Source organism: Phasianus colchicus, chromosome 18 (assembly GCF_987193195.1).
Source record: "Phasianus colchicus chromosome 18, bPhaCol1.hap1.1, whole genome shotgun sequence".
Taxonomy (NCBI): domain Eukaryota; kingdom Metazoa; phylum Chordata; class Aves; order Galliformes; family Phasianidae; genus Phasianus; species Phasianus colchicus.
The window spans coordinates 8,089,059-8,108,065 of record NC_143453.1 but is presented as its reverse complement, the minus strand read 5'-3'; the positions used below and the strand labels follow the sequence as shown (position 1 = coordinate 8,108,065).

Sequence of the window (19,007 nt, the reverse complement as noted above, 5' to 3'; positions counted from 1 at the left end):
AGGAAATCATCACCAGGAGACTGAACTGCTTACAGCCAGCCAATGGAAAGCTGCTTGCAGACAACTGTCCCTTACACCAAGTGGGGGTGCAGCTATTTTTGGCCATGACTAAGTAAGGGAAGGAAATAAAAGCCTTCACAACACTCTACACTGGAAATCTGACATCAACGTAGAAGCTTATCTTAGGAAAACAAAGGCAGATTTTGATGATATGAGAACCAAAAACCCCACGATTAAAAGAATTCAAGTAACGCCGACTATTCAGAGTGGCTGAAGAGAAAAAACAAGCGAGTCATTTCAACATACCCTGCAGACTGACATCTGATTGGTGGTCAGAGTACCAGTCTTGTCAGAACAAATAACTGAGGTACAACCCAAGGTTTCCACGGAGGGAAGGCTTCTAACAATTGCATTCTTCTTGGCCATTCTGCGGGTTCCAAGAGCCAAGCAGGTGGTAATAACAGCAGGCAGGCCCTCAGGAATAGCAGCAACAGCAAGAGCAACAGCAATCTTAAAGTAATAGATAGCACCTCGAATCCAGGAGCCACCATGAACCGGATCATTGAAGTGACCGATGTTTATTATCCAAACAGCGATGCAGATCAGTGAGATGACTTTAGACAGCTGCTCTCCAAACTCATCCAGCTTTTGTTGGAGTGGGGTTCTCTCTTGTTCAGTAGCCACCATCTCATCACGAATTTTGCCAATCTCGGTGTTGACTCCTGTTGCAATTACCACTCCCATAGCTTTACCAGCAGCAATGTTAGTACCCTGATGTAAATGAAAAAGAAAAACTTGCAGTCAAATGAGAAACAGCAATGTTTACAAGGGCAGACTAGAGAGGCCGTGTTTCAGTTCAGTTGTGAAAGAGGGGAACAGGAAGAATGACATTCCCCCAGTATACACAAAAGAAAACTCTGGTGTAGGATTTCTATTTGAAAAAAATTAGGGTCATATGAACAAACATTGATTTATTATAAGTAGTGTAAACAAATCCATCTGCTGGTAAGTACTGGCATCTTAAGAGCTTTTGTTTGCTTTAATCTGGCAAAACACAATCCCAATAATGTTATTTACTGTAATACATGTGTTCTGTGGGACCCTGTGTGTGAACATTTAAGATGAGTAAGAACAGTTAGGCTTTCTGCAAGGAGTTCACCAACAATAAGAATTGTTCTTTCAGTATCTGAAAGGCATTCAACCACTTCTTTGGAACAAATTTCAATCAACTGTTTCTTTCCCTAATAGCAAGCTAGTTCTCAACTTCAGCTACACAACAGCACAGTTTAGGTGAGCATTATTATCACTCTTAAGAACAGATACTTTATAAAAGTAGTTTAGGAGTCCCTTAAAGTGTATGTCCTTCAGTATATTTCTAGTGAAGGACAAAAATTAGTTTCCTCATATAAACTGGCCTCAACAAGCACCATCCCTAAGGAGGGCTTTTATTAGAAGCCACTTCTAATATTTAATTCATTCCATTTGATGCACATGGAAACATGCATACAGATGTGCACAGAGAACACAGCAAGAAGTCCCACAGCCTTTAGATGCACACTTTGAGTTCTCTTCACTTTAATTTATCAGCTTCTGTATTACTTCTACTATGTTTTAAACTTTCACTAAAAACTTACAGAAAAAAGCATGTTCTTCTTGTCTTGGTTTACAGCACGAGGATCTGGTACAGGATCAGTGTGCTTAATAACAGACACAGATTCACCTAAAAGGAAGGCAACAGTCTTAAGAGATTACATACGTATCATTTAAATTCTGCAAGGAATCAAAAGTCAATCTCTGCAGTCCTAAACATGTTTACAACATCCAACTGCTTTCTCCTAATGATATGGACTGCTTAAGTGCAACAGGAAATGTTTAATAACTGCATTTTAATGAAAATTAGATAGGATGCAAGTAAACATTTTATATGTTTAGGATCAACAAAGCACATATCATGTCCCTTTTAAGGGACATAAGCAGCAGATGAGTCACTCATCACATTAAGGCAGCAAAAACTCCTGCATGAAGGATGACCTCTCATCCTTACTTCACAAACAAGTTTATACTTCAGTGTTGTTCTGTGTGCTTCTCACATAGAGAACAGAAAAGCTTGTGGCTATGTATTGGAAGAGTTATGTTCTCATTTAAAATAATTACAATAGTAGTTATGCATCCATTGCCAGACCTTAAGATTTTTACTGTAATTTTTTCAACAAGAGATGCATCTCTCAGTCACTTCCTTTAGATGGAAGTCTTCAGAAACCTCTTCCATTAACACCTCAAGTGTATCACTTCTCATACACATGGTGTACAGGAAAAAAAAGGTTTCTTTTCAATAAGAGCAGATGCCAATTACTACCCATCAGATTTCAGAAAGGTGGAAACTCAGTGACTCATGCTAAGAGCATAAACTACTTCTTGTAAGAAAATGTAGGTACTCCATACTTATGCTAAATATAAGCAAGCTCGATCACTCTATGCTATTCAAGATTCATAGTAAGAAAATGTACAGCCTGTTTCAAGACAGATCAAGAATATATATTTTTTTAATGAATAATTTACTGCTTTAAAATTCACGGCTAGTTGACTTTTACTATTTATGTTACCAAAACTGGCAGACAGATCTTCATGTTCCAGCTGAGAGAAAGCTGCACTAGCATGCCTGGCTGATTGATTCCTAGCTTCTTTCCTATATTCAGTAGTACTGTTACTTTGTTTTGTTTTCAACTAATCTGAAAAGTGCTCTAAATATAGCTCCTGCATTTCAGCCTGCATCAGAAAACACATGAACGTGCGTGGACAATTTCATCAAATAAGGCTTTAGAAACAGTAGTTTAAAAACTGCCTGTATTTTAAACGTTACACTCCCTTGTGCAAGAAAATAGGTATTACAAAAGACATTTAGGAAGAGTGACAAGGCATTCAATGGAGAACACAAACTAGAATAGAAATTACTCCCCCCTTCTTCCTCCCCAAGTTTCTATTGTCTCTTGACCAAAGAAAGCACTACAAGTCTCAGGAAGAATACTCACCTCAGTAAGGTGAAGACAAATGACAAAGTCAACATATTCAACCACTAAGATTTAACTACATCAGAAATTTGCTGCACTGGAATATAATACTGGTATAGCTACAGATCTGTCTGTCACATATTGTAAAGCAGTTAAAAGGTACTTCTAATGTATGCATAATAATCCAAAAGTCATGACTCATACCTGTGAGAATGGACTGATCTACCCTTAGAGTTGTCGACTTGATAGAAGTGATTCTTATATCAGCAGGAACCTTGTCTCCAACTGCAAAGAAATGAGTAAGGCAAAGTTCCAATTCAGTTATTTGAGAGATTTCTAACCAAATATATATTAGCTCTATCAGCCAGGAAAGTGATTTTCCAGTAACTACTCCAATGATTACGATTACTACCAGCTGCTTATTGCTTCTGTGGTTTGCAATACCCTACTTTTATGAGTTTCCAATATACTTTGGCAAATTAAATTTGTCTTCAAAATCTCTACCTCTACTTAATCTCAACAAAGCATTCCATAAATCACTACTGGTTCTCTCATCACATGACCATAACATGACAGCAAAGGGAGAACATTCTTGGAAGACATCAATTTCAGAATACATTTAAATAACCAGATTTAATGCTAAGGTAAGAATCAAGTCCCTTCCTCAGAAAGGCTGACCTAACAAGTTGTTTTCTTTACACAAAGTCAGTTTCCTGTTCTCCACAGATCAGAACACGATCCATGTTTGTTTATTTGGACATTGCTTCTGCAGATCTGCTTTTTCTGTGTTATACTTCAAATACTGCCAGGCTTGTTCAAGTTGGAAGCTAAATTCAGATCACACACCAACTTTAAGTTGTACAGCTGCATTAAATACACCCCAGACCAAACCCCTGCAAAATTTGGCAGAACTCTATGTTGCATTTATCTCATTAGATGTTTCTATTTTGTAGAGCACAACAGCCTACAATTAATAAAAGGGCACAAAAAAACCCTCCTGCAGCACATGTTTGAGATAGCAAGGCAGCAGGTGGTGCAGGAGGTAACAGCACACTCCTCTAGAGGCAGAGTTCTGCTCCCACATCTTCAGCATCCCAGAACTGATTCTTCCACCTTTCTACCTTCTCTCATCTTGTTTTTCCTGGTTTTTAAGAGAAGTGAAAGAACTAAAGCTGTGCTATTTTGTTCTAATGGACACACACAACCAAACTTACCCCTAACATAATTTACCAGCGCAATTAAAGTGTTAAATTCTTTTTTTTAATTATTATTATAAAACAATGCACAATGACAGGGGAGAACACTTCAATAACTAGCTAATAGGAGACGATTTTCTCAGTAAATAGACTCTGTGTCCCTGCAGTAAAATTAAACCAAGCTGCAATTCCTGCAGGAACTGCTTATGCAACTGACAGCAATAATGAACATTAACAAATAATGCCATGAGAAGCAGCAGTGGTGTTACAGCCTTGCAGCATACACTTGCTCAGACAGGAAAGCTAAGGAACAAAACGCTGAAGAGGATTAAGTGCTGCTTTGAACATTAAGTAAACCTGCAGCACGTGACTTTTCCTAAGGTCAAAAAAGCCCCCAAATCAGTAAAAGCAGCAAAGATGGAATAGGTTTGCTTGAGGAGCGAGACATGTCCTTGGGTAAGCATGTGCATATGAAGGGATCCCATAAATAGACACAAATTGTCTTTTTGTATCATTATAGCATGTGAAAACTAATTTAAGCCACCATGCCCTTGAGCAGCAAGAGAAAATAGCATTAGACAAACAGTGACCTCAGCCAAAAATGGCCAAAGCATTCAATAGACTCTCCTGATGTCATGAGGAGGTTTATATGCAGACATGTAATGGCAGCTGCCTTTCAGCTATCACTGAACAACAGGCTGAGACCTCAGTGCAATGGGATGCAATGCCCAGACTGTGTACACATTTCTGCACTCCTACCAATATTCAAGCACTGATATTTCAATGAAAGCTACTCCTGAGCATCATCAGCCGCCTGGATCATCAGCACTGTTTACCTCAGCAGTTTAAGAGCTGACATCATATTCCCCCACCATCTCCATCTAGAAGGTGGTAGTATTTCCAATAGGTAGGAAAGCTTTACATCAGGATCAATGATGGAACTATTCTGAGAAGCTCTCTGCAAAATATTAGCTACCACTCTAAGCCACGTATCATCTTGAACACTCTTTTATGAGCATAAAAGAAGCTATAAATAGAAAATTATCCTGCAGTAGATAGGAACCCACAGGAAGTTTTTTTGTGAGCAGTCTGTTGCAGATTGCATCTACAAGCAGGTGGCTGTTTTCCACATACTTGAACACAGAAATCCATCTCCTGTTGTTTTCATGCTGTTTGTTTTGTTGTTCAACTATATTTTAGAGCACAGAATCAGAAGTATTACCCAAAGCTGTAATGTGAAAGATAACATGAAATCAGGCAAAATGTATTAGTGTTGTTTAATGAAGAGCTACCAGTCTAAATATAACAAAACTACCATCTCACAGCATTAAGTCTAAAAGCTCAAGCCAGTTGCAGAAGAAATGTCATCAACTGTTTAAAAAATGAATCCAAAACAGTCCTTTGATTTCTACAGCAGCTCCAGAGAATCAAGCAAGCTGCTTCCAAAGTCATCCGGATGCATATTGTTGAAGCATGGTTTAGCCAAATACTTAGCAACTGAGAACACAGCCCCTACAGCTATAAAAAGCACTGCTGCTTGGAAGAGTCAGAACAGGGTTTGTTTCAAATCACTGGTTTTATTCACAGAATCCTTTTTGTTCCTGCACAGAATACTGCTTCAGCATTAATATTGAGCTTCTGCACACAAAGAAAGAAGAGGAAAAGCCTGTTAAAAAAAACCTCTTAACTGTGTGTGAGTCTATGTTGAAGCATACAATTTACAGTTTCTACCCCTTGACAGAAACTGGAGTCACGTTTAGTTGTGATATAAACAAAGTTATGTCAATTATTTGAAACAACTGACACAACTTCACTCAAAACATGGACAGTTTAACACCTGAAATCGGTGAGTTCTGCCAGGTGCTTACAAGGAGATGAAGCATTATCTCAGCACGATCCCAACTGATTACACCTAATGCTTCAGCCTCTCCTCTAGAGTTCAAAGCTCCCCACCTCTTATCTCACTCCTCCCAGTGCTGTGGCAGCATTACAGGTCAATTTCCACTCCACACGTGCAATCATTTACACGGATGCTCAACTTCAAGACTGTTGTAACTCCACCTGGCAGTTGGGCATACTTCAAGTAAAGCAGGTGTCCAATTGCAGGAATGACTGCAGCTCACTAAAAACAGCTTCCTTGTAAAAAAAAAAAAAGGCCTCAAAAGACAATTCAGCATCCAGGCTGCCCAACATGACTTGTGAAGCTGGAGGGCAAGAACCGAAGCTATTTGCATTTCAGACCCTGCTATGTTATCAGAAGTCCAGCCAGAAGATCGTGCATCTCCCAGGTCTCAAAGGCTTTCCTACAGGTTCTGAATTGTGGGCGACTGGAGGCTCAGAAAGCAGGATCAGCCATATTCCAGAATACATACATAAACTCAAAGGCACATCCTAAAGTCTTCAAAACAGAACTGCCACTCAAAGTGTGTACTTCGAACGCTACTATCAGCTCTGCTCACTGCCTCTGATCCCTCCAGTGCTGAACACCAGGAAGCAGTTTACTGATTTATACTTATCAAAAAAGTCTTGCTACCTCTCAGTTAATGCAAATTTTACAATACTTTCAAGAAAGTGGCAGAAAACATCCTGACCACCTTCCACAGCACACGAGACAGAGAGAACTGTCACCTTCACCCTCCCCTTTACTTCTAAAATGTGTTCTTTGATACATTCCCTCTATATCCATTTTTCTCTTACTTTGATAGCGTTCCTGTCCCAGCCTTATGAAAGTACAAAGTACTTAACACTTCCTATACAGGGATAATAAAAACACTATGAAGATTCAGAAGCTCTTCAAAACAGGAAGATCAAGTCCATCCAGCCTTTCACACGAGGTCAAATGTTAAATTATCAACATGAGGAATGCCTATGAAATCCACTAAGTGCAATTTGCTCAAGAACTGTAAGATGGACTGCTTCACAACAAGATGAAGAGTAAAACAGCAGTGGTCTCTTCTGTCTTAACCATACAAGCAAAATGGAGTTTGCTTTAATTGCCAAGACAGAAGAATATTTTCTAAATATATTCATTCATAGAATCACCAAGGTTGGGAAATTCCAACCAGACCATCCAGTCCAACTGTTCACCTATCAATTCCTGGCATTGATGATGCAAGCTACAGGTTAGCTCATGGTCACAAAGTAGCCTTCTCTCCCAAATGGTCCTCAGAGCTTACTAAACAGTGCATGAAGAAGTGTACTCATCCAAATCTAAGAACTGCCAAAGGTAGAAATTAAAACAATAGTAATTAATGCATAAAAATATCCATATTGCATTGTTGTCAATGATAACCAGAAAGACTAGGGTAAAAAAGAAACAAAAGAATCAGCTTTCTGGATCCAGTATGTATATTGAACAGATGCTTTTATTTACAAAAAATGCATACTGCATTAAGCACTATGCAAGACAAATTATTCCTATCTTAATTCTCACTGGTTAGGAATAACATACTTCTACATGTCATTCTCTTTCAAGAGGGCACCAGAATGTAAAAAGCTGTGCCAGTGGCCAGATACCTCACCTCTAAGGCTGCACTCATTTCTAATCTGACTTTGCCTCACTTCAGTTTTCAATCAATGTGTTTCTTTATAACATCAGTACCACCTTCTGGATTTGAAACTCTTGTGATCAGCCTATAAAAGTACCTAGGAGGAAGAAGAAGAAACTAAGCTTTAACTTTTGCTACATCAGATAAAGGAGTAGGTGACATCCACCCATTGAAGCAGAAGTCCCATTTCCTAATCAGACTCCATTTGGGTAATACATGAATCAGTGCTCTGGAAATGCAGCACAGCACCAAAGCACAAGTTCTCCTTTGCCTTAAAACATTTCTCTTGCCAAAGTGATTAGCAGAACATCTTGATGTTCAAGCATTTTTCAGTACCACTCATGCTTATAATAAAACCCCCTACAGTATCAGTTCTATTCAGACTATAGAACACCAGACACAGTACTGAATCTCAACAATTAAAGTAAAATTCAATTCACTGTTTTTATTTAACAGTTCAGCAACTCCAGAAGAAAAAGCTGTGAGAATCAGCAAAAAACGAATGGAGATAAGTCTAAGGTCTCAAATGTGTGCTGCAGGTGACCTGGGTTTAGGCTGTGTCCTGACTTGAACCTCATGCACAGCCACAATGTGGGTATGATGTCAGCAGAGAACGGAATGAAGCCTGGACTGCATTTGGTTATCTCAAAACTGCCTCCCATGTGCTAGGAGAGGCTGACAGCCAAAGTGTCCACTGAAGCCCACAGATCTATACATGTATATTTACTAACCACTGATATTACTCCCCTATTTTCTCTGTTCAAAAGCAGTACTTTATGGAAGAAGCAAAAACACGTGCTTCATTTTTACAAGCAGACCTGACAACTCACTCTAAGAAAGAAAAACATGCAGCTGCTTTAAGCAGAGTGCTTTTAGGATAAGCCAACATTTTGGATTTAAGTCCCACTCCATCATATCATTGTGTGTTTTTTGCTCCCTAAGCTAAACACTTTTCCATGAGAAAAAGTAACAGAAAAATCTAAGAAGAAAAATCTGCAACACTGATGTTTGCTGAATGAGGCCTGTAGGTCCTTCATAATCACTTTGAAGTTTGACATAATTTGGCTCAAGAACATTCCCTTCCAACTTTCCTGACACCAAATTTCTCCTCCCTTAATTATGAGGTATCCATGCTTTAGAAAGTCTTGAAGAGTTCTACAGCTAAAATTAAAAGCCTTGCAAAGCATACTTGCACACTCTATGCCAGGCATAAACTTAAAATGAAATATTTAAGCATATTCATCAATTAAATAAGCATGAAATTCTGGGAAATCTGTGTCAGCTCTGAAGCTATTGAGTACTTACAGACTGAACAGTAGATCACAGGAACCAACGCTCAGAATCTCAGGGAAAAAGACTGCTGTGACCCCAGACTTATAGATTACTTCTAGTGAACATTTGTGTATTAATATACAGAAGTTTAGATCCACTATCTAAAACAGAACATTTTAGACAGGGAAACGTAACAGAAACATACAAAGTTGATATCCATTCCCAAATGTACTTCTTCTAAAATTAAGTAGTTTGCAAACTGTTTATCCCAACCTGTCAGACTGGGCTTCAGATAGAACTTCTAAGAACTACCACCATGCTGTTTTGTTTCTCTTTAAAATATTACTTTAACCATGGCAAACAAATTCAATTAAAACATCAAAGGACCTCTTTAATCTATTAAGACAGTCACCAGTTACCAATTTAGAGTGCATCCTTCAATAAACTTAAGGCTTCAGAGCAGGGTGGTTAATCCATTTAAGACGGACAAACTGAAAAGCCATTTGAGGACAGCATCTGGATTTTTTTTCAGTTCATCAATTCTAAGAAACAAACAATGTAGCCTAGTAACCCTTACACACTACAGCTCTAAGAACTATGCCCCCCAGAGCACTGCAAGCCAATTTAAGGCAAACCTCTGAGCTCCAACTCCATCCCAAAGATTTCCTGCTGACCGTACAGCATCTTTTCACTAACTCTGCTTAAGTGGACACAGAAGAAACTTCTCTTAACATACACAGCTAAAATATTCACGTCTGCACAGCCTCCAATCACTCAAGCACAGACAACTGTTGGTACACCTGCAAAATTTTAGTGTGCTATATTTACAATGAACATTGGCCACTGAGCATAATAACCAGTAATTGCTCATCAAGTGCTCCACAGTATCTGCGTGCACACCAGTTCCCAAGAGAAGTATAATACACCACCACTCAAGTGATAGATGGCCTCATCCATTTCAAGGTACTCCACATTCACTGCAAGGTGACAGTGCAGATCTGCAGTTAAACCAGCTGGCAGAGCAATGAAAGCATCTTCTCATCACTTTACTTCTGAAGGCCACAAAGCAGACTGAGCAGTCTAGGTAATGAATGCAGTCTAGCTCCACAAATAGGAGCCCTAAGGAGTCCAAGTGAAAAGTAACGATATAAACCATTACCAAGCTGTCTTTTTGTTATGTTAAGCTGCACACGTCATCTTTAAAGGTTTTCAAAACTACTAGAAAGATCAAATGATTTTTTAAGCAGTTCAATGCTATTTACTCTCAGAGAACTCCTGTAGTGCAAAGAAGCAAAAATAAATGTGTATTTTTTGCATAAATTACAATACTAATTTACTAATTCCTACATGAAAGTCACCTCACCACCAGAACCCAATGTAACAACTTCAAATTATCAAAGATGTTATAGCATTAACTAACAGCTATTCTGTAATGGAAGACCTGTAGAAAGGTCTTTCAAAATTAGATATCAGCACAGGAGAGAAACCTATCACCTGGTTATTAACGCCACTCAGTTGAGAGAGATTTGCCTGGACACACAAATGTCATTGGCACACTGCCTAGAATTCCATACCCAGATATGTATCCTCACATGAAGTGCTCCGGCACTTCCCTACATGGTCATCTTTTTGCAAACACCATGTCAAAGGCCATCACAATAGTCCTGTGCTTGAGACACAGGCATGCACACACTCTCTCTCACCTCCAGGTCTTGACACCAACACTGGTACACAGCCTATTCCTCTTCTCTACTTGCCTAGGAGCTTTTCTGAGTTTGATACGATTACATTCTCTAATGACAAGTTAGAATTTATTGCTTCAATATCAGCATCCATATTACACCAAAGCATTTATTTTCTGTCTCAAGCATCTATGTGACACACTTAACATACATGTGTAGTCACCTTCCCTTCAAGATGAAACCAATTACATTTGCCAACGCAAGCAAAGTATTCTGAGTACATAAGAGTAGCCAGGAACTCTCTGACCCACCAGTTTAAGCAAATATTTTGACTAACATGAGCTTCTACAGTCAGTCGACAGACTAGACCACTTATGTTAAAAGACAGTCATACAAGTTGATAATCTGTGCTTTTCTAATGAGCATACTGGTTTGTCTGCTATTTCTGTTGTTGTTGTTTTTTAAATCAGTTCCATGTGCATCACACTATCAAACACGGCTTTACAGGCATCTTAATCATGTTTAGTGTTACTGTACTGTCAGTAATTGAGATGAAACTCCACAGTAAGTGACAAGGTATCATAACTCACCCTTTATTTCAGTTATCAGCACTTTGTAGTTGCACTTGCTCGTCACCAACAGATACCAAGAGAAAACTAACTTCAGCCTTCATCAGATTCACACTTACTCAGTAACCCTGGTCAGGGCTACTGTAGCTGTACCATCCTCTGCTCAAAACTAAACCTCAGGACAGGGTTCAGCAAACTGCTAAAGTTTCTCAAGGAACAAAAGCTGGCAGAGAGCCAACACCAACTTCATTTTGAGTGCATTCTCTCTCTGCCTACTAATTAAAACAGCAGGATGGCCAAGCAATTTACTGCTTTAGAGATCTACCACCTCTAAAAGCAGAGGGGCACTAGCAGAAAAAAAGTTTGATGTACACCCTGCCAAAGAACAACCATTAAGTTAATAGCTGATAATGACCTACAAGATGTGAGTATGCAATTACCTCTGACATTTAACAAGAACCACCTACTTTCATCTGAGGAGAAACCTGAAACCTATTTATGTTTTCACATTTCTTCAAAGATATACCTTTTAGGACTAATTTAGTGTCTAAATTATTAAGAAGTTTGATGTAAGAGCATAATTTTTCAATGTAAGGCTTTATTTTTCTTTTTAAAGAAGGAAATGCACAGTGCTTCAACTGCTAAACTTTCTTTAATCATTTCTGTTTGTGGTCTCCAGTACAGCAATAGGCAAAAGAAAGAAGCACCAAGGCATTATGAAAACAACAACCATGTCTCATACAAGGCACACGTTAGCTGATAGGACAGAGGAAGACATTTTTAATAAGCTGAAAGGCCTTGCTGCTATAAGTGTGAGAGCTGGAAAAAAAGTTAGAAGAATCAGCTCTTTACCTAAAGCATGCAGTGCAACGGTCACATAAAAAAATCTCTGCTTTCAGAATTTAACACAAATGGAAGGAAAAAATGTCTTGGGATAGAAAGCAGACAAGAGTCTGAATCCAGATTGCAGAAAATAGTTTTAGACTAGTGACAAGTGTTAAAACTTGTACTCCAATTAAGATGCTTTGCTCTTAGACCTACTAATTAAACTAAGCAGCAATTTGAAAAACAATCCCCTCAGTGCAAATGCACATTTAAGGTAATTACAGATGAACAGAAGCAAGATTGTTCTAAAGTGAAGCATATACTTAGGCCTCTCTGCAAAGTTTCCCCAGGGCCTCAAATCATTAAGACAAGGCCCTCACAACAGTTTTACAACATACACAACATGTACCACATTTGTGAGCCTTACCTGCCACTTCCACGATATCACCTGGCACAATGTCTCTTGCTTTGATCCTCTGAACGCTCTTTCGATCTTGTCGATACACTTTGCCCATTTCTGGTTCATATTCTTTAAGAGCTTCAATAGCATTTTCAGCATTTCTTTCCTAAAAGACAGCAAAACCATGTAATTTAAGAAGCCTCCAAGGTATGGAAAGATAAGCACGTCAGACCTGATCTTCCAAATGCAGTATCAGATGAATACTACTTAGCTCAGCTACATTTATTCATACAGAAAATTGTGTGACACATCCCCTTACTACGTTGCTGACTGGAAATCATTACAGTGCAATTCAAGTATTACTGGGTATTTAAAAGCCACTTGATGTTTACTTAATCCAACATCTCCCATAAAGAATGTCCATTGTGTCTTGTTACAGGGAGGCCACAAACAGTACTATGGAACATAAGGATGCATTCTGGCACTAAAAAAAGAAGAACTAAATAGGATTACAACTCAGAGATACAGTCTAGTTTTCACATGTACCTTACCACTTTGAGCAGCTTACAGTCAGACTGGAGCAGGCTAGCAATACTGAGTTCCACTTACTAATAGAAATAAGACTAGCATCCAACTATTTATTTATACCCTACTAGGGGTTAGCTACAGAGCTAGAAGTTGATTTCCCCAACGTTATTACCAGCATCATTTCTGCAGATCAAATAACATCAGACTGAAATCTAAGCACAGTGACTAGAAACTTCACATCGTCTCTAACAGCTAACAAACTTGGATGAATCCTCACACAACAAGACCTCCTCACTTCCTATCTCAAGTGCAGCTCTCCCAGTGAACTACTGCTTGTAACTGTTATCAATGTTGTGATTCTGCACAGATAGAGGACAATGTAAGAAATCAACAGCTTATCATTACTGCTACCCTAGCTCAAGGAAGAGCGACTCATTCCTTATTTTCCAGCCTTTTGACAAGTACAGACGTCACACAGTCCTGATGATTACAGATAAATTCATGGGTACACACAGTTATTAGGATGTCTGTACTTCCAATATGTATCAGCCTTTTCAAATACAAACTCCAGCCAGCACACAAGCTCCAGAAAGTCAAAGGTTGAGGTACTTGCATACAACAAAGCAGCTCACACAGCACTACCAAAACTCCCCTGAAGGATTTCTGTTTACATTGTATACAGCTCTGTGCCAGGCAGCACACAGGTACCAGCACAGGTTCCAAGAGCTGGGATTACTCCTAGCCTGGTATTTAACCAGGTAAATAAACTCTGTTCCTCAACACTGTAGCACTGATATGATCCAGCTACAACATTCAGCTCAGTGTCTGAAACAATGTGGTTTTTTTTTCCTCCCTCAGTTTGCTTGATTTTAAGGTAGCTACCCTGTCCTCTCAATCCTTCAAGTATTAATAAATGGCACTCTGGGAACAGTGCAAGTGGAAAAGAAGGTTGAGAAGGACTGAGCTAAGGCAATGACTCAGTTGCTCACATCTAGTACCTGTAGAAACAGATACACGTATGGGTGGAGACTATGTGCTGTGACTTTTTCCATGCCCATTTAAAAAAAGGGAATGAGTCATTTAATCCATGCCGCAGTTGTTTCACAATTAAGTTCACTGCATGGAGGTACATAAAGATACTCGGCACACTTTTATCACAGCTGAAAAACTGATCATTTCCTACAAGAGTTTCAACAGGAAACGCAGGAACATTCACCAACTATACAGACAGCTTTACCATACATCTCATGCTTCAAATTATTACACGCAGAATTGTAACTCAAAGATTAATTCTTGTGCAACAGCTTCATGAAGATTTGAATACAAAGGGACATTTAAAGGTGCACTGCTGTTACTCCTCATTCTACATTACCTCTTCCCACCATACCAGCTCTAGTTGTTGTGCAGCAAGTTGGGTGTTGCTAAAAAGTGAGTCTTCTGAGTGTCTTCAGCCAGCTTATGTGTGTTTGCACAAAACAAAAAAAGCCTGGGGCCTAACTAAGACAGCAAGTAATTATGTCATATTAATCACAGCTCTTTAAAATTTTTAAAAAGAACATCAATTACCCTAAAACCCTGCAATACTTTTTACCTGCAGAGAAGCAATTCTAAGAAAATGTGCTTTGTTTGAAATGATCAATTTGGCAAAAGAAAGCTGTTCACATAATTCTGTAATTCTGTGACATCTTAAGTCTCAGAACGTGTTACTGCCAACACTATTTGGAAAAAGTAATCCAATTAATCTCACAACTGATAATGCAGGAAAAATACCTTTCAGAAACAACTCCTACCTCTTCATGAAAATGCAGTCTTCATAAGTTTAATTAAAATTGCAACAAATGAACAGGTAGAATGAATACCTTGTTAATTGTACCAATAAATGCACTAAAGCATAGAATTTTTTCTCAACAGGAAACAGACAGACAAGAGTTCTCTCTCATTTTTTTTTTGTTGTTGTTTTGCCAACTTATCCAACTGATTGCTTCTTAGCTTTGCAGCGTTTGATTCAGTTCCTGAATTCAGGATTTCATACTGGACTGTTTAATTCCTGTGTTCATCAGCCTGTGGCCAAATACACTGAGGTCTTTTTGGCAAAACTTGCAAAGCTTTCATTTCACCTTTAATCAACTCTTGCTGTCCTGAATTTATACGGTACATTGACTCTTAAAAGTCTAAAGCTAGCAACGTACATTGCTTGCATTGTATGAAGCATCTGACAGTACAATGTGCAGTTCTTCATCTCAAACCAAAAAAAGCCAAGACACTTGTGATTGGTATTGCAAAAACATCTGCATACCTGCCACACTCCCACAATTGCATTGGCTACTAATATAAGTAAGATTACAAAAGGCTCTACAAATGCTGTGATTGTTTCTTCACCTTCTTCAAACCAGGCCAGCACCTGTGAGAGAGAAAAACCAATTTAAATTAAGGGATTTACATAGACACATTGCAAACCTAAGACCCAGATAGCGTGAGGTTCAACTCCCCAGACTTGAGCAGTTTTGAAGTATCCTCAGATCTTCCAAGCTCTTGAACAAGCCAGCAATACACAATGGAAAAGGAGAAAATCTTTAATGAAGTAGCACAAAGTTCATTCCCAAGCCTGCTCTCCTTTTAAAGGAGAAAGCAGTTTGGGAATCACATTGCTACTCTTGCTTCAAAAATGAAAGCAGAAGTTATTGTGACAAAGGCTACAGCAGTGAAAAGTTGCTAATATTTTTTTTTTCCCCTGCATCTGTCTAAAACAAAATGCAGACTGATTAGCTCGACTTCTAAGTTACAGCACTAGAGCTGTGCATGATGAAGGTTTATGGGTGGCTGGAATCTGAATTTCAACTAAACCATTCGTTATCCAATTAGACAAATAAATGAAAATAGCTTTATAAATTTTCAGTGAGATATGAGAAAGAAACATCTATAAATTAAAATATAAGCAGTGCCTTACTGAAGCACTTAAGTGAACTGTACAATTCCATCTGAAGTTGAATTCTAAGCCAAGTACCTAATATAAATTATAACACATTTTTCCTTTAAGTAAATCAACTGAATGACTTGCATAAAAGGCTCCAAGATGTTCAGTTCATTTACTTTCTATTCGTGCTCTAGTTTTAGGATTCTGCCATTCATTTCACTTCTGGAGAATGGGTGAGCATCAGGCCCCTACAGAGCTCTGCAGCTACTGAAGAAAAGTCAAGCTAACGTGACCAGAGAGGAAGAGCTTTTTCGTCAGTGTATTGAGCAACAGGAAGCCTGGAAAGTGACAGTAAATAGGAACAACGTGTTGAGATAATTAGGGCTGGTAGTCAGGCAACAGTGCTCTGAATCACTACAAGACTGCAGTGAGCAAACCATTACTAAAGCAAGCACCACAAATCCACTAACATGCTGCTCAGAGCTATTGCTCAATTGTGAAACACTCCAGGATGTTAAAAGGAAGAAGGAGCAGCAGCATGAAAGCCTCAAGCAGAAAACAGACTGTCAAGCAAATCCAATGCAACAACAAATTTTATTACAAAAGGATAAATTTGTAAGATGCAGGTTATGATTAATAAGAATGAAACACCCCAACTGGCAGTGCAATATGTTGAGGGTCTGAGTGATCCATCTGGAGTAGAGAACAAGTTAGGGGCTATTATGCTCTCTGCACTCATCATCAACCCCAACTGGCTTCTGCCTCTTGACCTGCTGAACAACACAGACTACGTGGCAGTTTTCAATCATCACATCACCCCTTACACCACGGACAGCTTTTACTCTGCCACCCCTGCAAAAGCTACACAAAGGGCTAACAGTACATCTCACTTTTCCCAGTACATACAGACTCACACAACCATTAGAAAAAGCTGCTTCATGTTTCTTTCCTCCCTTTCTTTACTGGAATTCTCAATATTAAGTTACCCTGTCAATACATAGCACTGAATCAGAACCTGTTGCAAGTTGAAGACCATAAGGGTTGTAAAACAACACTGAGAAACCCTGCAATTTTGAGAGGTAAGGAAAGCAGCTACAAGGAGGGTGTAATGCAAATACATCAAGGAGAACCAGAATTCATTGCTCAAAGGATCTTTCCTTCAATAAACCATTACTTCAAAAAGAGCAGATAGATAAGAAGCCCTAATAGCACAAATCTATTAAACTGTTTTAGATCTTCAGTTGCTTGTTGGGTGAAATTATCAATTTATAACTAGATTAAAACAAAATAACCTGTTAATCCTGGCAGCAAGACACCCATCTCCCTGCAAAAGTTTCCATGCAGTTATTAACAAGGGCTCTAGTTCTAGAATCTAAATATAGCCACATACATAACAGAACACATTAATGTGAATGCTTGGTTCTACTATAGAAATTACTGCTTCATTAACACTCCATTTAGGACATGTGCGACAGGCAACACATACTGCTGTAACAGATGAGATTTATTATTTGATAGTAGTCTGATGTTAACAACAGAAACCAGCAAATCCAAAAGGTTGAGCAAGGGGTTTTTAATGAGGCGATTTTGGTAACAACAGATCTTATGCTAAAACCTACAACTCGTGTCCAAGTATTGAGCTTATGTTACAAAGCTTCCACTTGCACACTGAGAGCCTCGAGAGGCTTTCCCTCAAAGTTCTTGTCTGTTACTCAGAATGGCCTCCACCATATTTTAGCCACAGTCACTTAAACTCATACACAGAAAAGCTTAGATACCACTCCCATATGTTGTTCAAGCTGTAGGGTCAGTAAGAAAAGTTACCATTTAAGAAGTTTAGAATAATAAGAAAAGAACAAAAATAAGTACTCAGAAGAAATGGGAGTCTGAAAACGTAAGGGCAATTAACAGCAATACCCAACAGTCCCATACCAACAGGCAACACGGGCAGCTTAGAGGACAACTTTCATTCAGCACATTGACTTTGGGTTGCTAGAGTTACGGTGTGCAGGGAGAAAGAAAGAGGGGATCAGAGGTACAAGGCAGCAGTGAAGGAGAGTGCTGATGAACACAGCCAGGAAAGACATGTCCTTACAGCCTTTGGCATTTCTACAAATTAAGTTACAATGGCAAGTTGGCCCAGGTGTCTATTTATCATTAAGCAGACAACTGAATTAGAAGAATGGAAGTTTCAAGATTAAGTTCTGTTGCCCAGCAGGCTGTAGCCACCAACAGAAGGAAACAGGTTCATTGCCATCTCAACAAAAAGGTTTTTTGGGAATTTAGAAGCAAGCAGATGGAGTAGGAGCTCATCCTGACCAAAGAAAAGCCTTAAACTAATTAAAGCTGGTGATGCAGAACTGCAGTCAACTTTTAAGTGAGCTTTCTTCTCACAGGACACTTTGAATTAACATTCAGTACATTTTGGACACAGTACTAACTGCTGCTCAGAAAGCCCTCCTTTAATGATTTTTTCTTTTCAATACAAATTAGCTTAAAAATTAAGCAGATGCAAACTATTTTAGTAGTCTTAATACTTGCCCCAGTTACTTCTCAGGTACCCTGAACACCAGGAAACACCAAAGAGAACACCTCCAATTTAAATAGGATTATTATTTGCTACGCAAGGAGAATACATATGTAATCTTGACCATAAATATTAATGGAGCATTATATTGCATTAGCAGATCCTAAGCACCCATCAGATGGAAATGCTACTCTGTATTTCTTAAATGAAAACACGTTCCTGTGATCAGCATTAACAAAACCAAGGGGGGAAAAAAAAAGGCACACAGCACTCCTGTTCAATTTATACAAACTAAAATGGAATCACTGCTGTGATGCTACCCCACCACTTGGTATCTGTAGCCCTACTGAGTAACTGAGGTTTAGCTAGAAGAATGCCAATGGGAAATACCTCAGCCACTGCTCTCTTGTGCCACATGCAGCTCCTGACCTTAACAGGTAGCTCTGGGGTGATCCCAGGGCAAAGCCTGCCATGTTTTACCAGCACACCTTACTGCCTCCATCAGCAGTTTGCTCACCTTTTACCACAAATGAGGCCA

At 38.9% G+C, this 19,007-nt stretch overlaps 1 protein-coding gene across 1 annotated transcript in view; it reads right to left on the bottom strand.

The window, feature by feature from the left end:
* Positions 1 to 19,007, bottom strand: part of ATP2A2 (ATPase sarcoplasmic/endoplasmic reticulum Ca2+ transporting 2) — a 41,019-nt gene that overhangs the window by 16,670 nt on the left and 5,342 nt on the right. Inside the window, exons 4-8 of the mRNA XM_031592609.2 lie at positions 15,325 to 15,429; positions 12,528 to 12,666; positions 3,213 to 3,293; positions 1,635 to 1,720; positions 307 to 771 (exon numbers count right to left, since the gene is read on the bottom strand). Coding sequence (XP_031448469.1) covers positions 307 to 771; positions 1,635 to 1,720; positions 3,213 to 3,293; positions 12,528 to 12,666; positions 15,325 to 15,429 — 876 coding nt within the window. The remainder of the gene's footprint in view (positions 1 to 306; positions 772 to 1,634; positions 1,721 to 3,212; positions 3,294 to 12,527; positions 12,667 to 15,324; positions 15,430 to 19,007) is intronic.